The 23,767-nt window shown below is 40.3% G+C and overlaps 1 protein-coding gene across 6 annotated transcripts in view; it reads left to right on the top strand.

Moving 5' to 3' along the window:
• nr4a3 (nuclear receptor subfamily 4, group A, member 3) overlaps positions 1 to 23,767 on the top strand; it is a 34,284-nt gene that overhangs the window by 1,959 nt on the left and 8,558 nt on the right. The window contains exons 1-7 of one of the 6 annotated variants that reach the window (XM_084726894.1): positions 472 to 688; positions 1,585 to 1,755; positions 2,922 to 3,003; positions 9,111 to 9,949; positions 18,853 to 18,982; positions 20,431 to 20,594; positions 20,876 to 21,075. In XM_084726894.1, coding sequence (XP_084583020.1) covers positions 587 to 688; positions 1,585 to 1,755; positions 2,922 to 3,003; positions 9,111 to 9,949; positions 18,853 to 18,982; positions 20,431 to 20,594; positions 20,876 to 21,075 — 1,688 coding nt within the window. In that variant the 5' untranslated portion in view covers positions 472 to 586. Of the gene's footprint in view, positions 1 to 471; positions 693 to 1,584; positions 1,756 to 2,921; positions 3,004 to 9,107; positions 9,950 to 18,852; positions 18,983 to 20,430; positions 20,595 to 20,875; positions 21,076 to 23,767 lie in introns of those variants that run through there. The other 5 variants (XM_084726892.1, XM_084726891.1, XM_084726890.1 and 2 more) reach the window with 5 other exon arrangements.

Below are 23,767 nucleotides of genomic sequence, written 5' to 3'. Positions count from 1 at the left end.
ATCAAATAAATGTCACACAGCACGGCATGTTTGTTTACTCTGGTTTGTCTTTTTTCTTTATTTCAACATACACTATTTGAAGGCTCCGCGAAGCATTGCACTTGTATAAAAGCCACATCCCGACCAAAGAACCATCAAAAGAGTTCATAGAGGTCTGATGTTTCCTCTCAGAATTAAGTTCAGAGTTTGGAGGAAAGTGGCAGTTCTGTCCCACACCAAGTGGACGAGTTTGATGTGTTGACACAGAGATAAGAGCGGCTGCAGGTGCCTGGAGGAGCCCTGAGAGCTGGTTATGGGGGCTGTGGCTTGTCAACACACAGTATTGAGATGCATACTGTGAGATCGAGTGGTCTCTCGACTTGACCGTATCCCAGAGGGGCTGGCAAAGAGAGAAAGAGAGAGAGTGTGTGTGTGTTTATATAGAAGTGTGTGTGACAGAAAGGGGGCGCTCTGGGCCTTGAAATCCGGCGGCCACTGTGCGCCCTGCTGCAGTGAGAGGGAGTCGGAGGCGCACGGCGCACAGGAGTCCGCTGGTTTGGTTTCAGGTCCGACTCTCCAAAATTTCTCGCTTTCTATCTCCCTCTGGATGAACCCTGAGCGGACGAATAAGGTGCTGATCAGAGGCAAGAAAAGCGATGGCCTGGAGGCGCTGGGACAGACTACTGCTTTTTTAAAAGTTGTAACTTTTGTAGGTCTGTATTGGAGAAGTTCCTTTTAGTTTTTACCCTGGTAGAACTTGTCTTTTCTAGCGCAAAAATTAAATTGTATTAATAAGAAAGAGGGGAGCACAGTTTATTGTTAGAATGAAACTTGTCGCCCACGTAAGTGTAAGTCTTGAAATGAGCTGTTGTGGTTCATTATAGTCTCTTTGTAGCAGGGATTCAGTGTCATATTTAAGTCCAAAATTGCTCTATGTTTAATTTACATGTGTAAATATACCTCTTACTTTGTGTTCCTTGTGATTTAAACGGTTAATTGCAATGATTTGTACCGTTTCGGCGCTGGCATCTTCTCTTCACATCTCATGTTCTCGTGCGCACTGTAGCTTTCCTGCCCTCTCATCTTTCTACTTCTTTTCATCTCATTAACTGACTTTATCTGTTTATGGTGGGGAATTAACACTATCCACCAGCCAAATGCTGGTAAAAAATTATAGTTAGGTTTCAGACACAAAATGATTTACTGTTGAATGGCTGGTGAATTTGAACACGTATCTGTCAGTGGCTGGCAGATGTTCACATTTTTTAAACTCAGTTTTCCATACTGTAATCTCAGATTAGTTCAGATTAGATTTTGCAGCAAATAATGATTTCTTTTGAGTGTAAAATGAAAATTTTGCTTGTTTCTTTACATTGTATTACCACTTCTCTGGGCTCAAATGTTTTGAGATGTTAGGGAAGTTGTAACCTCGCCCTATGATATAAGTATAAAAGGGCAGCTTCATCAGAGAAAAAATGGTAGAATATCGCTTAAAGCTCACCTCTCAGTGTGTGAGAGTTTTTATTCTGCTGCCTTATGTTGATCGTTGAGCGCCTGCCGGCACATGCCTTTCTGCAACTCAGACATCTGTCCTCCTCCATGCAGGCACAGGTTCGGAAGAGCGCGCCCAGCCGAGCTCGGAGCCACGGCGATCGGACACTTCCTCTGCGACGCCCGCCGAGTCCTCCGTGCTCCAGGAGCCCTGTCCCGGCCGCAGCCACGCCACCCCTCAACCCCGGACACCCAGCACCATTCAGCGCGAAGCTCTTTCACCAGGTACAACCCGACCTTTTCAAGGGAATCAGGTCATTTACTTTCTCTTTCTTTCTTTCCGTTTCTTTCTTTCTGTCTTTCTTTCTTTATTTATTTCAGCTGATGCTTTTGGAATAAGTGCGACTGTTGTGGCTCAGGTCTGTTTTTGTGCACCTAATGTGGTGTGAGAGATGTTTTATTGCAGGAAAAATGCATGACGGCCTCGAAAACTCTATATTGTCAACTTAGGGGTTAAATCAGAATTTAACTTAGATAATAGGCTATATTTCAATCGGTTTCTTTTTTTAAATTAAAATTCAGTAGCAAAACAAAGTTTTATGAACATGCTGGTGATCTTTTCTGTGGCCGCGTGGATCTCAGCTCCTGTGTGAGTGTGTGAGTGTGTTTGTGTATATGTGTGTGTGAGTGTGTGTGTCGGCTGGCAAGTGCGAACTCAGTTGACATTTCAATCATTAGACAAACTGTCAGAAATAAGAGACTTTTGATACCAGACACACCTAAATCCAGAAGCTGTGGGCGAATGACATACATAGGTCACAGACATCGATCCTCTTGATGACTCAACAAGCTCTTCAAAAGCCTTTATGACTAAAACACACCAAATTATGACTTTATTTTCTGTATTGTTTCATGTTCTGTTTATTTATTTATTTATTTGAAATTTATTCTGAACTTGTTAAACGAATATCCAATATCCACACATTAAATATAAAATAAATAATAGTAATAATAATACATGATAACCCCCTCAAACAGTAGGCTTAAATATATATTTATTTAAAAGTAAAAAAAAAAAAATATGTGATCTGTCCGAGCTGTTTGTAGATGCACCAGAATGATGCCAGGACGTTGTAGCTCAGCAAAATAATGAGAAAATAAGAAGAAGAAAAAACAGGCAGAGGGCAGGGCCACCACCACACACTTCAAGTGGGTCATAAGTTAGAGGGATTATGTTTGTATTAGTCTATACATTATTTTTTAGCAAAATGTTGAATATTATGCTTTTAACATACGGTCAGCGGTGGTGTAATTGTGTCTCTGTGCTTTGTGTGTGTGTATTTGTGTGTGGGCAATGAATTCAAACAGTTTATCTCATGATGCACTGAGAAAAAAGAAAAAAATCTGTGTTTTTGTATTCATGTCTGCAACTTCATGTCTTCATTTGTTAGATCTATGGCATTCTGACAATGAACAAGCGCGCTCAGTTATTGGAACAGCTGCAGTTTGTCCAGTTGAAATGCACACCTCGAGGTTAGAGACTGTTTCCCTTCGCCTCACTTTGCTGCACCACCTGTGTCTGACTCTGCTTGGGTTGTCTGTCTCCTCTTGCTTGCATACACACACACACACACACACACACACATACACACACCTACACCTGCTTGCATGCAAGTGTAATAGGCAATCTGATGGTGGTGTTGGAGAGAAGGTTTCCTAAAGAATAGATGCTCCACTGCAAATGTTTTTGAGTGTGTGTGAGAGAGTGTGTGTGTGTCTGTGTGTGTGTATTACTGATTGAAGGCTAGGCACACCACCAAATGTATAGCAACAAAGAGGATGAGACATTTGCAGACACAAGTGGTTTTACAGGTTCCTCTCAGGATGAGGGCGCATGTTATTGGCAGAATGAACGTATACAGGCTCATGTTGACATCTTGAACATCATTAGTGGTGAAAATATGAGTGTGTTTGTGTTTGAAAAAACAACTCATCAAAAGCTTCTTTCCTCACCTGACACACACACAGTCAGAGAAACCTCCCACTCCATACACTTTGCTGGAACTGTCAGCTGTCAAGTATATTATTTGTTTTGCAACTAGGGCTGCACCTAATTATTGTACTCAACATCAATTAATCTGTTGACCATTTTCTCAATTAATCAGTAAGTTGCTTGGTCCATAAATTTAAATCAAAGCCCAAGGTGACGTCCCCAAATATCTTGTTTTGTCCCGAGGACTTAAGAAAAGCTGAAATCAGAGAATATTTTCTCAAAAATTATTCTACACAATTAATCGATTAGTCATTTGGTCCATAAAATGTCAGAGAATGTTCCCAAAGCTCAAAGTAGCATTCTCAAATGTCCTGTTTTGTCCACAACCCAGAGATATTTGGTTTACTCTCGTCGGAGATGAACAAATCCAGAAAATATTCACATTTAAGAAATAGAATCAAAGGACATTTTTTCCTAAAAATGACTCAAAAGGTTTAATTAATTGTCAGAATAATTGGTGATTAATTTAATAGCTGACAACTAATTGCTTAATTGACTAATCAATGCAGTTCTTGCAACATTTCTCCCTTCTCAGGCATATCAAACACAACTGGAAGGCTATTGTATGTAAAAACATATGTGTGTGCACATAGCTGCTGCTAAAATACTGTATATGACAGGTGCACACACATTAATGCATGACACTGCTCTGAGGCTTGACCTACTGACATGACACAGAGCCACAGAGTTCACACTGTACTCTCTTCCTCCTTTCATGGTGTTTAATGTTTTTTTCTCTCTTCTCTCCCTCTGATGCTTCTAATCAGTTGCTAAAGTCTTTAGGTATAGCCCAGAAAAGCACCATGACGCCCATATAATGCTGCATGTGTGTTTTTCCACGTGGGTAGTAAAGAGCTGGTCACTTGTAGAAGAAGTAAGAAAAAACGTGATGACGTCAAGCACACGTAGGCCCACAGCTTGACTCATATCCTCACTTTGAAAAAAAAAATCATGTGGCTTAATATTCCCACTGAGACTGTACATGCTGTGTTTGATGATAAAGTTTGAAAAAATGATTCAGACGTAAGCTTTAAAATCCCCCAAACAAATTGTGGTTTTAGGCTGGAATCATTTTAAAAGTAATTGTTGGATTTAGTATGATTTTCTTTTTTTTTTTTTTAACCACCAGGTCCAGTGTTAGAGGTCAGCTGTCATTTGACCTTTTTGGTCAAGCAAATAATAATAATAATTAATAAAACACACACAGAGAGAGAAAACTCCATCAATAACAGTATAAATAAATAAATAAATAAATAAATAAATAGCGTTATGTAGATGAGTGTCCCTCATATTGTTTTTCTTTTTCACTTAATTAACGCTTTGAGTCATCCTTTTGTGTGTGTGTGTTTTTCGAGCCCCCCACAGCTAAAAAACGCTTTGCTGCCCCTCAGGTATAATTTAATTGTGTTAGAGGAGCGGCTGAAATTAATGTGTCACTCTGTCTGCTGCTGCTGCTGCTCGCCATGAGTGACATTCATGTCGTCTATTACGCACATGTGGCTGCAAACTAAACGTTGTAGGCTATTTTCAAAATGTATTATGATTAGCCTATTATAGTAGAAGGGATTTTGCGAGGGATTTTATTAAGTTATGGGACTTTTATTTTGTTTTAAAAAAGATTATAGCCGTTATTTTTTAATGTAACAGAACTGACAAGTAATTCCTTATGAGAGTCCGTTGAATGGAGATATTTCTAAGTATTATGATTAGCTTGTTAGTAGAAGTTACAGGAATATGGGTATTTTATTAAGTTAAAGGACTTTTATTTTGTTTTTAAAAAAGGATTTTCTGACTCTTTCTTAAATGTAACACAATTATCCTGCGATTTCCTGTGTGAGTCAGTTTAGATGGAGGTAATTGTGAGTATTATGATTAGCCCAGAAGTTATAAATAGGAAGAATGGGAGTGTTTTATAAAGTTACGGGACTTTTATTTTGACAGAAATTAATTTCTGACACTTTTTTCATAATGTGCGACCTTTAGGCTGTAATTCCTGCAGTGAGTCGGGTTGAATGAAGGTATTTAGCCTATCAGGAGACGTTAGTATAAATAGAAAGTGAGTGTTTTATGAAGTTACCGGACTTATGTTGTGAAGAAAAGATTTTCTGGTTCTTTTTCTTAAATATAACACAGTTGGGCTGTAACTCCCTGAATGAGTCTGTTTGAATTGGGGTATTTGTGACTATTGTTATTACCTATTAGTTGACATTATAAATAGGAAAGTTTGTGATTTTTATGAAGTTACAGAACTTTTATTTTGTTAAACAATGATTTTCTGACACTTTTCCGGATGTGGCACAATTAACATGTAATTCCCTGAGTGCGTCCGTCTGGATGGAGGCATTTGTGAGTGCTTTAACAACAGCAGGACCGATATGTCCCGTATTTGACTAGACAAACATGACGCGCAAGGAACAGGGGCGATTACGGCATGCTGGGCGTCAATGGGAGCAGCGCTGTGTTGACAGTTCCCCTGCACGGCAGCGACGAGCAAACACCACAAAACCCGGGCTGCGCTCACACTCACGACTGATTATAGCCCCTACACACACACACACACACTCAACATGCACACACACGCACGTGCACTTTCAGGAGCACGCACGCACTACACGCAGGTAGAGTGTATTACGTAAGTAGTTTGATAAGAGGAGACCGTATAGTACACACGCACTGATGATGATGATGATGATGATGAGGTGGTGGCCTGTTGTAGAATTAAATCAGGGGGAAAACTCAAGACATACCGACTGGCGTCTGCAGCAGTTAAAGGAAATATCTGTCTGTGTGTGTGTACTTATTAGTGTGTGTGATCTAGGGGTGTGCATGTGTGTGTTTGTGTGTGTGTGTGGGTTGTGTGCAGCAAGTATCCAGCACCACCATGGGGTTCCATTATTATTTAATGTTATCTCATCTGCTTTGCCATCTGACTAACCAGAGTACACCCACCCACACACACGTGCACACACACACACACACACACACACACACACACACACACACACCCTGCATGCACACACACACACACAGCATTTCAGTATGTAGAGTGGATTGGATCTTTGCTTTGCACTGATGAGCTGCAGCTTCTCAAGCTGAACTAACAAACAGTAGGAGAATCAGCAGGGTCTGAGGTTGTGTGTGCGTGTGCCCCAAATATTTCTACTCTACTTATGGTAACAAAGTGTTAAAGCAGGAAATTGAGTAAATGGAAAGATTTGTTCAAAGTTTTTTTTATATTCCTTCCCTGAAAGGTGTGTTACAACATTGCAAAATCTCTGACACCTCAGGAGCTGAAAAAACTGCCTGTTCCAATAGAGCTGTGCAGACATTTTAAAGGGTACCACTTTACGAGATTACCCCATAAATGCTTTATAAATGGTTTATATTTGGGTTATTAATTAGGTTGTAAACACTATAAATAATTAATGAACAATTATAAACACATGATAACAGATTTCGTAGTGATGATGGCTCGCTATTTGGCAAAATCTTGTCACTGCTTAATCAAATCAAAGGGATAGTTTGGATTTCTCGAAGTGTGGTTCGATGAGTTACTTATTCATGGTCAGCGTGTTACCAACAGTAGATTGCCGTCGACGTGACCCAGGTTTGGAGAAACAGCAGGAGTACTGGTGTAGGAAGCTACACGTAATGTATTGTTTTGGGCAGGGGGGCAGAAAAACATATTTTAGCCACCTAAGAAAAGTTTCACCTAAATAAAGCAGTATCAGTATGCTATATATAAAGAATATTTTCACTGTTTTACTTTGCTGTCGGGCAGCCCTTTTGGACAGGAAATCTGCATTATATAAACCAAATATCACTCTGTCCAAACCAATCAAACTCCACGGATGAAATCAGTCATTTTGCTTTGTAGAAAACAGGAGTTGCTGGTTTACTTCTGGCTCGATCTGTTTGTGTGACTTTGGTGAATCCAAACTATGCTTTTCAAAACACCAAAGTCACACAACAACACAAACAAACTAACAGATCAAGGCAGTGTTAAGCCAGCAACTTCCGTGTTGTCCAAAGTAAAATTACAGATTTCTCCCATGGACTTTGGTTGGTCTGGAGAGGGTGATATTTGGTGTATATAACGGCGGTTTCCTGTCAGAAAAGTCTGTCTGACAGCAAAGTAAAGCAGTGAAAATATCCTAAATATAGTCTACATTTGAACTGATATTGATTTTTTCAGGTGGGCCTTTTTTTAAGTGGCTAAAATTTGCATTGCTGCTGACTACAGTAGTACATTGCTTAGCTTTTTTGCTGGTACTCCTCTCTGCTCCTCCAAATTGGGGCCTGTCACCTGCCAGCTCATACACTGACTGTTGATAAATACCTCAAATGACCCCAGTTCAAATAATCCAGACTGTCCCTTTAATCTTTCTAATGAGTTACTACCATTCATAACTGACAAAAGGCAGCTTTGTTGTTAAGTGTAAGCAGTTTAATATCCACTGTGCCTAACAACCTGATAGCAAATATCATCTCAACATCTGTGATAATAATGAGGAAGGCTGCTGATAGCATGCTGAAAATGTCAAGGTAAATAATACTGCCAAAGCCTTAGTGTTTGGATCTGGTCAGCTGAAATGCCAAATGACACTTTTTGACTATTTCGATATGCTGACGGTGGTTAAATGTTAGTAACTTATTAACAAGTATCTGATAAAGTTGACAGGCATAAATGCTGCCTGATGGAGAAGAAAAAATGAACTTCGTAAGCAGTGAGCGCTGAGGCTTAACAGTACAGATAAGCGCAGGCTCATTATTTGGCAAGCAACAGATCACTGTTGCTGTTGTAACTGCTTATTACTGATTTATAGTGTTTACAACCTAATTAATAACCTGATTATAAACCATTCATAAATAATTTATAAAGGTAGTATTATTTAATTTATTATTTAATCCATCACTGTTGATTTGTTGACCCTATTTCGCACCACCCTTGTGTGCATGTGCCTCCAGCAGAGTCTGCCTGTATCCTGTAGATTAACTGTCAGGTTGTTCCTGTATTCTGCTTCTGTGGACAAAGTCCTGCTTTTCTGTTGTTTAATTAATAGTTATTTAACTTTCCTCACTGACTAATGACTGTTGCAATGCAGCTGTACTCTACTAACACCATAAAAATACTTTTTCATTGATTTTTTTTTTTTTTTTTAAATACATGTGGTCTGCAGACATTACATTGACCGCCTTGATATGTCAGTGTTGCAGCCATATTGGTCGTGGCAAGACTGACTTGTGAACAAATACGTGCAAACAGAGGAGGTGTGATTTTCCTGGATAAAAAGCACTATTACATTTTGAAAATGAGTTAAGAATTAAATGTTATAGTGCTTTTGTATGCAGAAAAAAATGCAGCTCCCCTGTTTACATGTGCATGTTCACAGGTCAGTCCTGACAGGACCAATATGGCAGCAACGCTGGTGTATGAACCAAAAGTCAATGCAGCGTCTATATAAGTCTATGATCTGATGTGCCACGCAGCTCTAAACTCTATGTGTGTGTGTGTGTGTGTGTGTGTGTGTGTGTGTGTGTGTGTGTGTGTGCATGTGCGTGTGCGTGTGCTCTGTCTCCCCAGCAGACATGCCCTGTGTGCAGGCTCAGTACGGGCCCGCCCCTCCAGGCTCAGCCTACTCTGGCCAGTCCTTCAGTTACCAGGGCGACAGCTACAGCTCTGACCTCATGACCACTGACTACACCAAGCTGGACCTGGGCGGTGGGGAGATCTCTGCTGCTGCTGCCACCACCTCCCTCCCCAGCTTCAACGTGTTTGTGGAGGGGAGCTACGAGCCCAAGTCCTCCTGCCTGTACCAGATGCCTCCTCACAGGCCCACCATCAAGAAGGAGGAGGAGAGCTACCCAACTGCTCCACCTCTGGATGCAATGTCTTCCTCCACCATGTACTTTAAACAGTCTCCCCCTTCCACTCCCACCACCCCATCCCTCCCACCTCAGCCCGGCACCTCCTTCCTGTGGGAGGAACACCCCCTCGCCCCTCCGTCACACCCCCACTCCCTGGGCTCCAGCTTGGACGCAGGCGCCCTCAAGTCACCCCGCTTTCCACACTTCTACCAGCACTCACCACCCCACAGTGGGGGCAGCGTGGGTGGCTATGAGAGTCTGGGTGGAGGATTGGTTCGCACTTCCTCCTCTTCCTCTTCCTCCTCATCCTCAGTCTCTCATCATCATGGTCCACCCCTGGAACAGCCCATGTACCAGCTTCACCGTGGGGCTGGAGGCAGCAGCCTCGCCTTCCGCTCCCTGGCGCTCGGCCCCTGTGGTCCCCTACTAGGAGACAGCCTGCCCTCGCCTCCCCCACGTGGCCCCCAAGGAGAGGGCACCTGTGCCGTGTGCGGGGACAACGCGGCCTGCCAGCACTACGGCGTACGCACTTGTGAGGGCTGCAAGGGCTTCTTCAAGGTAAATACCCTTCAAAGTTCACAAATCATTTATGGATGCAACTAACAATTATTTTTGATTATTTTCTTGATTAATCAATTAGTTGTTTGGTCTATAAAATGGTGAAAAATGTCAATAAGTGTTTCCCATAGCCCAAGATGATGTCCACAACACAAAGATATCCAGTTTTATTTTTAATTTTGACTTTTTCCTTTTAAAGAAATTCAAACCAATTAATTAATTATCAAAATTTTTGCCGATTACTTTCATAGTTGACAACTGATCAATTAATCAGTTGCAGCTATAAAGTCATAACAGTTCAAAAAATGTTGAAGTATTGTTGCAGTTTCATGTAGAGGTGGCAAAAGTACAGTGTGTCCTCAAGTAGAAGTACAGAAACTTGTGTAAAAAAAAAAGGCTCTGGTTGTTAAAAGTTGAAGCACTGATTCAACGTATTCACAAGTAAAAAAGTGAAAAGGTACAGGCTCTGAAATGTCCTCAAAGTATAAAAATTAAAAAAAAATAACTCTCTCAGGGACATTTGTACCAGCTGTTTCTGTTCAAAGCTAACTGAACCTCACCTTTTCTCCACGGCTGAGACTTCCTCTCTGCCTGTTTGTTGTCTTTTATGTTGTTTTCGTCTTGTTATATCTGTCGTGCATGATATGCACATATGGATGCACCTTTTCTAGGTGTTATTGTCTCATCCATTTAAGTTCAAATCAGTCTTGAAGTTGGGAAGGCAGAATGCAATGATGAAAAGTAAAAATAATTCCCTTTAAATGCATTTAAGTAACAAGTCTGTTTTGAAAATGTAAGGAGCAAAATGTACACATATTTGTGTTCAAATCTAGGGACTAAAAGTATTAAGCTGTGAGAAAAATAAGTGCTGAAGTAAACCACAGATACCTGAAAACTACCTACCTCTGGATTCAAGCTTTCAGTTTTACTTTAAAAACATCAAAAAAGCTTAAAATTGCAAGAATGCCTTTGTCTACTTCATTGTGTTTTAAATATCAGCGATCTATTTCTGCCTCTTCTTCTGTATCGTTCCAAATGTCTTTAAAAGTACTCCTCTTGTTCCTCACATCTGTGCCTTCAGTCATCAGATTTACACACTCACATACGTAACTGACAGTCCACCTTAAAATATCACCCGGTATCTGTGAACCAGCGGCAAACAGACTGACGTATTTCATTTGAAACATTTTTCCCACTCAGCAGCCTTCTCTGCGCTCTCTAAATCTTCTTTAGAGTCATTATGAAAACACAACACACCCACAGGGGTCGTCTCTCCCAGCAACCAAGTGGGCAAAGTGTGTGTATGGAAATGTGTGTGTGTGTGTGTGTATGTGTGTGTGTGTGTGTGTTACAAAAGACAACAGGATGATAAAAACATTTTCTTACTCTGACAAACAGGGAAACTTGCCCTCCATGATTTCATGCTGAGCAACTCAGAAATAAAGTCTGGTAGAAACAAAGAAATCTTTGAAATCAAAGTTTCCTTTCAAGTATGTTTATAGTGAATCAGTGGCCACAAAATTGACCACAATTCACTGACATATTACCCTGAACAATATGAGTCAGATTGAGATTTGGTCCGTCAACATGATTCAATCTAACACTTCTCTCAACTCGCTGCCTCACCACACTCGTGCTCACACACAAATCATAGTTAACGTAACCAAGAGACAGTTTTCAGTCAGACAGATTTCTCATTTTCCTTTTACTCGATATAAGCTTCTCTGACACATGCATGTGCTACAATACTTCATTCAAATTACAAAGGGTGGATATTTCATGCCACAGTTGGTGGGAACATATCACAGGAAAAGTTGTCTGATTCCTGCCTGAGGTGTGCCATGCAAAGGGGGAATGAGAGACCCTTGATGCTGCCAGAGGAGTGCTAACTAAGATTACAGTATGCATGGGAATAAATTACAATATAATAGATTTGTCTATATTTCTCACTTTCCCTCTGGGAGCATGCAATCTTTCAAAACTTGAAAATGCTTTGTTTTGTGTCTACAGTTAGCACAGGGGCTTTGTCACAATATTGAATTGTAGATTCAGTCATGTTTTGAGGGTGTTAAATATGCATTATCTGTCTTAAATGTGCATTATGTGTTTTAAATGAGCATTATGTGTTTGTTGCTGAGCCCCGTCTGTTTATCTAACTGACATTGACAACAGTGGAAAAATTTTAATATTTTGATCAAAATTATTCCGGGGGGCAAGTCAGCAATCCTTGGATATTGGTAGGGTTTATGTCTCTGCCACCCCTACCCAATTCTACACCCCTGCAAATTACAGTAAACTCACTCTCAGTGACACTGATGTAATTTCTTTGCATAGTTTTTGAATTATAAGGCACACTTGTTAAGCATTCTATTGGTTGCATGAGACAAGAGAGTGAAATTAAGAGACAGCGAGAAGAAGGAGGGTGCAAACACAGAGGTAATTGAATAATGCCTCTGGTAGGTGGAAATGAATTATCCTTCTTTTCAATTAGTTTCACAATTTGTTTTTATTTAGTAATTAATGAAAGCAGCGTCTGGTGGCAGCAGGCCGCGGGCTGTCTGCTCGCTGCAGCAGCCACACAGCCTGCTGTCAAACCTCGCTATGTTTCCTTTACACACACACACACACACACACACACACACACACATGCAGATGCAACCAACCATGCACACGCAACATATGCACACAACCACATGTTCTTACAGTATAGTATGTACATGTTTCTCAGTCTGTTGCACGGTGAATCCAGGATGCAGCAGCCAAAACTGAAACATGTCTTTCACACACCTGCTCTTCTTCATATTCATATTATCAGACACATTACCTCCATTATCCTGATGGTTTTATTGTCCCCTAAAAATATTTTCCTGATTACATTTAATTATCCCTGAATAGTTATTACACATTAAACCATAGTCGAGGCTTGCTGTAAATTATTGTTATTTCATTAGTGCAATTTGAAACACATTTTCACGGTGAATTAATTTTAGCTCTTAAACAAGTAGTTCGTTTTTCCTGCAGTGTGTTTATTATTTTGGGAAGAATAATGTAGTCCATTCATTCACTGGTTTCCATTAGTGAACCTATTCAGAATTAGATTTTTTTTAAATTAAAAACAAAATCTCAGCTGTTAGTATAATACAAACATTATGCTAGAAACAAAACAAACAAAAAAAACATTAAAAAGTGACCTGTTTTTATGCACTCACTGTGAGTTACTTTAGCTGTGCTTTTATCAGTGAAAATACACAGCTCAGTTCATTGCACACAATTTTTATTTTCCACTGCTTGCCCAGGATGCCAGACTTGGACAGGCTGGGAGGTCTAGTGGTGAAAGAAACAAGCTGGATGGCAACATACATATAACATCACTTAAATGCACATATGGTGGATGTAAGTTGGTTATTTCTTTCATTCAGGCAAAAATGCAACCAGATAAACATCCATAGACATGAGCAGACACAGACATATCTGTGTGTGTTTGTGTGTGCCTTAACACTTTGACTAAGGTTATAAAAGTTAAGTCAAGTTATTCCATAAAGAAAACAATGCTGTCAAACAATCATTTGTTTTCACATAAGAGTTTAAGTTTACTGAATTTGAAAAGAGAAGCTGAGGTAATGATTCATAATGATTCACAACAAATAAATTGTTCTAGTCAAATTAACTTGAAAGTGACTCAGTTATACTTCAGACAACATACTCAATAAGCTTAAATAACTCTTCAGTAACATTACAAACATTTCATTTCCTTTTACATTTTCCCAGTTTGAAAAATCACTTCTTCATTTCACACAAAGAGGTTACTGTCTGCTATTATACTGATCCTGTTTCTTTAGAAAATTTAATTTAATGAGTTGATTGCTTTCTGTGCAGTGCATTCATTTAACTCATCATTTCAAGTCAAAAGACTTCAAGTTAGAAGAAATCTGCTTATAAATTCTTACGCGTTCTGAAAATAAATACTAGAAATGTTAAGTTTAATCAACTTGAATAAATAAAACTTGTATATTCTTGTTAAGTTAATAAGATTTTGTAGAGTGAATAAAATCAGCTCACAGATGCCAACACTTTTTTTTTTTTTTTTTTTTACTACAATCTACCCTTGCCGTGTCTCTACAGACAGACAGAGATACAGAGAGACAGGTCTGATTAGCTCAGATCAAGGAGCAGAGAGGAGGAGAGGGGGTAGAGGGAAGAGAAGGGGGAACAAAAGCCCCTAAAGGCTTTTAATTTAAGCCAGGGCTATTAGCACATGTTACATGTCAAGAATCTGCCTCTGCATGCCTCCATCCTGCCCCCACAACAACACCCACAGCATGTGAGCTTCTGTAAGCCCGTGTGTTCATGTGAATGTGCTTTTAGTGCATATAACTCATTGCTCCATTCTGACTCTCGACGTTTAACTGAATATTGAATGTTGACTTTTCTTTGCCCACACAAACAATACTGCCACCCTAAAATTTCAGTTTTTGACACCAAGCTAATCATACAGGAATTTAGTGGAATCAATTAATATCTTCTCATTAATGTAAATATACATGGTTTATTTATTCAGGTTAATTGAACTTAAATTTCTGATAGTTATTTTTCTTAACACTTCAGAACATATAAACACAAGTTCCTCTAACTTGAAGCCTTTTGACTTGAAATGATGAGCTGCTCAATCAACTCATTAAATTAAGTTTCTAAAGGAACATGATCAGCATATTAGCAGACTTCCCAACATGCATTGTTTGTTAAATTTACTGGGAGCAGTTTCACACGTTAACAATTTGTTTGTACTGCTCATCAGTGTGACTGCACAGTTGTTGGTTCAACTTAATACCTTAAGCTTATTGAACATGTTTTCTGAAGTACAGCTGAATCAACATCAAGTTTATTTGATTAGAAACGTTTATTTGTACTGTATTATTACAAAAATACCTCAATTTGTCTTTTCAAATTAAATCAACTTAAATTTGTCAGGCAGCCCAGACTCTTTTTTTTAAGTTAAAATAAAGTGTAAACTAGAACCAGAACTTATCTCACACACCCAGTCATACACAAACCCTTATAGGCCAGCCTAATAGGTTGGCAATGTACAGAACACAAGAGGGATCTACAGGATTTGATAATCATATTGAGATAATTTAATCTGTTTGTACACACACGCGCATGTTTGTCTGTGTGTGTCACCTGCACACATCCCATTGATGAGCATCAGAGTCTAGTTAGTCACGCAGTATTAGCTCTGATATGTTGCGTCTCCACTGAGACGCCAGTCATGCTCCACGCTGTTTATTAGAAAGCAGAGTCACAAGAGCAACAGACACGCGCACACACAGGCCAGCGCTCACTCATGAGAGTTTAATTTATCTGAACCTGAAATGATCATTTCCAACAAAGGCTTTTATTGGAACCAGCTATCTTATAAATTAGGCCCTGGGGTCACAGAGGGGAGCAACCCCCCCCCCCCCTCCAACCAACCACCAGTCAATTCATCTCACACCATTTTCACCTGAACCTCAAATATGCTGGAGGAGAAACATAAGCCCATAAAAACAAGCATACTCTAGTGTATTGTATGAAAATAACAAAGATCATTTGAGAGTACAAAAGTTATTACAGGTATACTAGTACTTGGTAGTATATTTAAAGTGTTCTTTTAAAAAGTGTACTTCAAAATATTAGTCATTAAGTTCAACTTAAGCATACTAAAAATAAATATACTAATTATGACAAAATTTGTAGTGGTATTTCCGTTTAGAAAGTATAATTTATTTTAAGCGTATGTGTGTGTAAGTATATTAAATTGCAAATACTTATAGTGGTAAGTTTACTTTTTAAAAATATTTCCTTCCTAAGTCCTTTTTTAATAAAGTATGCTTTCTTAAGGAGTACTTTAATTTCACTTCATTTGAAGTGGATTTAAGTATGCTTCCAAAAAGTGCACGCCAATATAAGTTTATTTAAACCCACTTCAGTTTGAAAAAGTAGCACAAACAAACTAAACTTTTATTTTATTGATCAAGCATGTGCATTAATACATACACAGTCATGTACTTTAAGTATACTTGACGTTGTTCCACTTTGCCACATTAATATATACTAAATGCATTTTACTGCAAGTACCCTCAAGTATGCTAAATATAGGGTTTACTGTACTGTATATTTAATACAGGCTACTTAGCATATTCATTCTTCACCTGGGAGCTCTTACTGCACGAGATGCATTAGAAGAAAAAAAAAGAATCCCAGGTATCCTTAAACTCCCAAACATCGCTACACACAAAAAGTTGATGGTTACTTTGACCTCTCTGTATTGTTCAACAAGCAGAAGAGAAGACGGTGAAAATGTGTTAAACTTTGTATGGGGTTTGGCGCAGCAGTTGTAGAGATGTAAATAAATAAACGTTGTGCGTCATGCAGCCTCTCATGTAGCTCCGGACTCCCACTAAACGGATGCTATTTTCCCCCAACCAACGTTAATGACCATAACTAACTTATCGGCGCGCTCACGGGTCACCGACCATTGAAGGGACGACAGGGAGACATTCACGGCGATCTGCGCTGCCATGGTAACCACTCTCATCCGGCGCTGGCGCCCATTACGCGCCAGTTCCGCACTCGCGCCGGAGCATATGGAATAATTGGTGTGTTATTGGTCTCCCGGGGGCACGGGCATGTGTGGCGGAGGGGTCCCTAATTGGATTTATTTGTTTTGATGTGTTTTAGAGGCGTTAAAGAAGAGAAGAAGCCGCGACACTTCCCGTGTGTTCCGTTAGTTTAATTTACAGTTTGTTCTGGCGCTGTCTTCCCTGAGTGGACCACTGGAGTCACAGCTTGACAGCGAATAAAATGTGAAAACTTTGCAAATGATAGTAATTATGGTGTAGTTGTAACTTTTTTTTGGCAAATGTAATTGTTTGGTTGTAACAGATTTGCACCTGAGGGAAAGGTTTACCCAAGAGTTTAAATCCTTCTGTCAAAAGACGATTGTAAAGATTGACAACCATGCCTCAGGGAGCTCAGCCCACAGAGTTACACAAACACTGATAGTGCAGTACAAGTCTGTGGTTTGTTTATATTATGAATAACTACACTGTAAAACATGAACTATTTGTTTTAACCTGAAGAAGTTCGCTTCACACTGCCTTAAATGTTTGAACTGACTGAATTTGAAAGTGTAAGGAGGGGGTAGGGACTAAATTCAATACTAACTGTCATTGTGGTGCTTTCAGTATTGTGAAAACAAGCAACCGTGACTTATCTTAAATTGTATGTGAGACAGCAAATTGTCATCATGCAGTTTTCTTCAGACTATAAAAAAGAAGGAGCTCAGGAGAGTTTCTCAAACAATGCATGTTGGGCAGTCTGCTAATATACAGATCATGTTTCTTTAGAAAGTCAAGTTGATTGAAGTCTGTGCAGTACATTAATTCTCAAACACAGATCAATTCAATATTACGACGGTCGGTCCAGGACCTATATATGTGCATGGTGTGCAAATCAGGTTCAATATCTGGACATCTGATTATGACTCCTCTTGTACGTAGACATGCAGTTCAATATATGAATGTCTGGATAAGAGATAATTGAACATCTGTGGATGTGCAAGACAGGTGCAGGGAATCAACCTTGGATTAATGAAATAATCTTTATTAGTGATTAAACAAAGTAATAATATATAATTTCTTATAACATATTTATTGTTGTTACTGGATAGAGAAAGCATCATTAAACATTCAAAAGACATTATAAAAACTCCTCAGGGGATGTGTTTTCAATATATGGTAAGACCCCCAAAGGATGTCTTTTGGGTTTATCTTTGCTCAGTGGGATTCAACTCATCATTTCAAATCAGACATCAAAAGTTAGACGAACTAATGTTAATAAGTTCTGAAGTGTTCTGAAAATAATTCTAAGTTTAATTGACTTAAAGTATATTTTTTACAGTGTACCTAACTCCTTACTTTATACAGGTGTATCCTGCCTTCATACGCTGCACTATAATAAACAGGGAAACGTGTAATCAGTATCTTGAAGGTAGAATCAGTAGGATTTGTCCGAGCTGGTCTTAAACGCACCAGAAAGATAGTTTATTGTCCAGTCTCATTCCCAAGAAGTCGAAAACGGACGTTTATCTAACTGCTGACTTTGAATAGGCTTTTACGGAATTCTCACACTGCAGTGCAATAAATTAAGAGAAGGTGGTCAGCGTCTTAACTGTACAAATACCTGTAATTCTGCACAGGGAAGTTTTCATGGAGTCCTCAGAGCACTTCTCTTCATCTTTTGTCTTTATACACAACTTGATCCAGTCCTGAGCGCCCGGGATTGACCCATTGGAGCGTGCGCACGGGACTGTATAAGCATTCACTACCATCATCACTCTGTTATTGTTGTGTTTGATCCACGCGGGGCTCCCACGCGGCCCGTGTTTCTGATTTCATTTTAATAAGGTCAGTAATAATCGCGGAGCCAGCCGAGGAGAAAACTGCTCCCGCGGGGCCCATTGAGAGAGGCGCGATGCGCGAGGCCCCGGAGGTGCCACGAGCTGACCCGCGAGCTTCACAAACAATCTGATCAGCGGCTCTCCTCGCACCCGATGTCCCCGTGTGTCTCGCGGGACCCCGCCTCGGCACGCCACGCGCTCGCTCGGTCCCCATTGTGAGCTCGGGCGCTAATAAAAGTGTCCCTCCTGCAGGCGAGGCTTGTTGGGAAATTAATTTTATCTAATTATACTGATGTCACCGCCGCCTTTCAGCGCGTAATTAAAATCTGACCTGCGAGCTTCTGCTTTCAGTCTTTGATGAGGAAGAAAAAAAAACAGAAATTGAATTAAACAAATCAAATATTAGGTGGCTGATTGTGTTTGGAGGCTGATTATCGGTATGCCTGTTTCTTCTCTCCCTGCACAGCGCACCGTGCAGAAAAACGCCAAGTATGTGTGTCTGGCCAGTAAGAACTGTCCTGTGGACAAGAGGAGACGCAACCGCTGCCAGTACTGCCGCTTCCAGAAGTGTCTGAGTGTTGGCATGGTGAAGGAAGGTAAGATGAACAGAGTGACCACACACACACACCTGATGCACACTGAACAGTTACTGAACACACAGGATGGTTCAACACAGGTCTCACCTCCAGTCCATGATGGTGATAAACTTTGTCTGTGCAAACACGATTTAAAGGGATAGTTCAGATTATTTTGAAGTGGGGTTAAAAGTAGTCTGTGTACTACTACAGTAGATGCAGGTGGTCCCTCTCCCAGTTTGGAGAGACAGGGAGGAGAACCAGCATGGAAGCTCAGCAGTAATCTGCTGTGGACAGAGTCACCAACAAAGGGTACTTTAGCCATGTCAGTTTAGTATACGATATATTCAGAATATTCTCACCGCCTTACATTGGTGTCAGACAGCCTTTTTTGACAGGAAACCGCCACTATATACACCAAATATTGCTCTCTCCAAACCAACCAAACTCCATGGATGAAATCAGTCATTTTACCTCACAGAACACGGGAGTCGCTGGTCTACCGCTGCCTTGGTCTGTTAGCTTGTTTTTGTTACTGTGTGACTTTGGTGAAAACCAAACTAACTTTTTAAAACACAGAAACCACGCAATAACGCAAACAAACTAACCAATCGAAACAGTGGCAGACCTGCTACTCCTGTGTCCTCTGAGGTAAACACAGTTTGTTTCTGACCCCTTACACAGAAGTTCATTGTTTAGCTTCAGTGCTGGTACTCCTTTCTGCTTCCCCAAACTGGGGGCTGTTGACTACTATCTGCTGTAGGTAATACACTGACCATAATACACTGACCAAGTACCTGTTACAACCCCACATTAAATCATCCCAACTATCCCTTCAATAGATTAGTAATGACCTGACCTGTGGTAGCATCACACATATCTATGAAGCACTGACTTGTCTTCCGTCTGGTAGAGGAATAAATTATAAAATGCACCATACCAGTTACACCCTGTAACCCTTTAAACCCTCAGCATCCAGATTGTGTTAAAGCTTTGACAGAGACACAAACAGAGGCACACTTTCCACCTCTCCATCTGTGTCATCAGGTCTGATATGGCTGACTGTTGCTGCATAGCAGAGATATTTTGCTGATGTGTAGCATGGTGCTCATACTGCCCTCATTTCCCTGAGGTTTCTCAACTGTCTCATACACGCTCTCACATAAACGAAAACAAACCTCCACACCACACACACACTTCTCACTATCCCACTTTAACACATGTCTGCACCCCATAGAACAGCTCCACTGCCATCTGCTGGCTGGTAGCCTTCTGTGTTGGGAATATTGTGGGAATGTTGGAGAGCTCCTGTTGGAAAAAGCCTCCTTTCAGTCAGAACTGTACCACTATAAAACACTGATAACAATCAGTCCAGAGAAAATAGGTTCTTTGTGTGTGCTGCGTAAATATTAGTAGATTCAACTGAACAACCTCTTCATTATTGTCTCCTCTCTGTCTGTGCTCCACAGTGGTACGTACTGATAGCTTGAAGGGGCGCCGAGGCCGTCTGCCTTCCAAACCAAAGAGCCCCCTGCAGACAGAAGCGTCTCCTCCTTCTCCTCCCCTCAGCCTGCTCTCTGCCCTGCTCAGGGCTTACTCCCACTGCACGCCCCGTGACCTCGACTACAGCCAGGTATCCCCGGGCACCCCCACTTTTCATTTAAGTTAGAGAAATTCAAACAGTGACAGGCTTTATTGTCATATGCACAAATAAACAAGTAATCAGTGCAATATTTCTCTGCATGGTGCTGTCAATTATTCTATTTCTAAATATACTACAAACTATCTAATAAATTAGAAAAAGAAGAAAGGATAATAACAAAATGACTGAGTTAGACAAATGTGTATGTTCAAGTGAGAAATATTGGCTTATTAGAAGGGTATTCAGTAATTTATTTCCGTCTTTCTCCACAGTTCAGTGCTGCAGACCCTCCCACCTCCTCCTCAGATGCAGAGCACATCCAGCTCTTCTACAGGCTGCTGACCATCTCGATGGAGACCACGCGGTGCTGGGCCGACCGGCTCCCAGGGTTCTCCGAGCTTCAGCGTGAAGATCAGAACCTGCTCATAGACTCCGCCTTCCTGGAGCTGTTTGTCCTGCGACTGGCTCACAGGTGAGACAGGGGAGATACAGATATATCTCAGATATATGGGTCAGCAGATGACCCAATACTGGCAAAGCAAAGCTATAATAGTCTATATTGTTAAGGGCATATATGTTGTCCAATATTTTTTTTAACAATTTTTTTGTGTTATAGCAGCATTTTATGTATATTTGGTCATTGCCTGCCCTGATGGCATTTCTGCTTTTATATGTAAGGGATAATGTACAGTGAGCAGGTCACTGTTGCAAAATAAACCCTAACGGTGGTCGGTGACTTGAATTAACCTGAAGGTGATTATTTTGCAGTAATGACCTGCTCAATGTATTTTACTCCACTTATTACACAGCTACTTACTTTAAAAAAAATCAATAATTTGACAGAAAATATTCATTTAAAAATGATTTTATTGATTTAAATTGATTTTAGCACCCCTCCCGAGTCTATTGATGCATCCAAAATCACGCTCTATTCATTACATACCCAAAATGTGTACTATTGTTCAACCTTCATTCAACATTCATGCCTTTGTGTTAATAAACAGTAGCATGTTTGTTTTCGGATGCACTGCTCAGCGCGTATTACATCACCTCCTGAGAGCCTCCTTGCTGATTGGAGACGCGTAACCATGGTAACCTGTGCCAACAGCTAACACTACTATTACATCTAGCAAACTGAAACCTTACTTACATTCAAATTGAAGTGTTATTGGTGTTACAGCAGAGTTGCCTTTGTCGCTGTCCGCCTTCTGTTATTTTGTTGTTATCGCTACAATTGCACTGTGAAATATTTATGTCGCTGTAGTGTCCAGTGCTTGCATACTGTAATTAATACTTCCCCCAGAAATAGTATGCAATAGAATGTTTCGGACATACTGAAAAATCTCATATACTATTTCAGCATGCTAAATAGCACATTAGTAGGGAAATTTCAGATGCAGACATACAGAATATCGGCTGATATATTGGAATTGGATTTGTTTTACTCCCTAATAACGGTGTCAGTATTGGCCCTTAAAATCCAGCATCCATTGATGTCTAGAAGAAACAGCAGATGGGTGAGAACTTAAACACATTTAGTTTCACCTTTTAAACTCGTGCACAAATCTCCATCCATATGCACACATCTAAAATGTCTTGGATTACATGCCTCCAACTTTAGCAGCAACTTCGTTTGGCGAGTTGTGTTTGGAACAACAAGCAGTTAATATCATTTACCGTTACAGTACAGTGTGTAACTGTGCTGGCCAAGCTGTGTGCTGCTGTGTTGGTGTATCTCCAGAGTAGGAGGAGTGGAGCTGAGTAATCGCCATATGAACCAAATTATGAATGGAGTCTGTAGCTATGACAGCAGCAGCTACACCCACAGAGTTCCGCTCTGCTCGTCTGATATCTGACGCACAGAGAACTCTGTGTGTGTTCTGCGGGGCTAAAACTGTGCTAGCATTGTGAGCTGTGAATTGACAGGATCAATTCCATCTAGAAGTTGGTCAGCTGAGAAGCTGGAAGGAAATACATATTCAGTTCAGCTTACTGAAATAAAAAGGGAATCTTTTCCCTCATGTGTCCTGTGATGTGATGTGTGTGTGTGATAAGGTTGTCAAAAGTATCTCAGTATTCAAACTTTTTAAATAAAATACCTCTTGTTAAAGACAGTACAATACTAACATTTGATAGTATTGAAAGTACCAAAGCTATTAAAAAAATATAATGAAAGTTCTCATTGAAGACCTCTGTTCACTTCAGTCTTTATTGTTCTGCCTGAAATTTGGCTTTCAGCAAAACCAGACAGTGTTCAGTGTCTTTTTCTGCACCAGCACTGTGTGCAGGATGTTTTTTTTTAAAAAAGAAAAAAAATGTCTGCCCAGAACTTAGACTTATACATACTAAAGGCTTATACATAGAACCATCTTTGAATGGTTTCAGCCAAAACCCACCATGAGGGGTTCTACAGAGAAGCCTTCTATGGTGTAAAGGTTCCACCCACAACACTGTCTGTGGGATCTATCCAGAACCTTTCCACCTTCTAAGGGTGCTAAGAAAAACCCACGTAGGAAATTCTATGGAGAACGCTTTTTATATTACAAGGATGGCATCTAGAAGCCACCCAGAGTTCTACCGAGAACCCTTTTGTCTGCTAAGGGTTTCATCTCTTACTCCTGCACCCAGGAGGTTCTACCAGCAACCCTTGATATTCCAAATGCTTTATCTAGAATGCACCCAGGGCGTTCCAACAAATAGCCTTTTATATTACAATTGCTTTATCTATAACACATGCAGGGAGTTTCAACAAATGCGCTTTTATATTCCAAATGTTTTTTTGTAGAACCCACCCAGGAGGTTTTACAGAGAACCCTTGAAGGATTTGATCTAGAACCCTTCCAGGGGGTTTTTACCGAGAGCCCTTTTTGTATTCCAAATGCCACATCTAGAAAACACCCTGGAAATTCTACTGAGAACTCTTTTATTTGCCGAGGGTTTTATCTAGAACCCACCCAGGTGGTTCTTAATGGGAAGGAAGAACTATTATGGAACCCTTATTTCTAAAAGTGTATCGAATGAGGTATTGAGTGTCATTTTTTTAGACCAGTATTATATCGAAGTTTAAAATTCTCCTATCGTGACAGCTCCGGTGTGTAAGCACATGTGTGCATCGCTCGTAGGTATATGTGGTGCCATTATGGCTGCCCCGGCCCAGCTCTGCC

This window comes from Lutjanus erythropterus, chromosome 9, assembly GCF_056507025.1.
Source record: "Lutjanus erythropterus isolate fLutEry1 chromosome 9, fLutEry1.hap2, whole genome shotgun sequence".
In the NCBI taxonomy this organism is placed as follows: domain Eukaryota; kingdom Metazoa; phylum Chordata; class Actinopteri; order Lutjaniformes; family Lutjanidae; genus Lutjanus; species Lutjanus erythropterus.
This window is presented reverse-complemented; position numbering and strand designations above follow the sequence as displayed.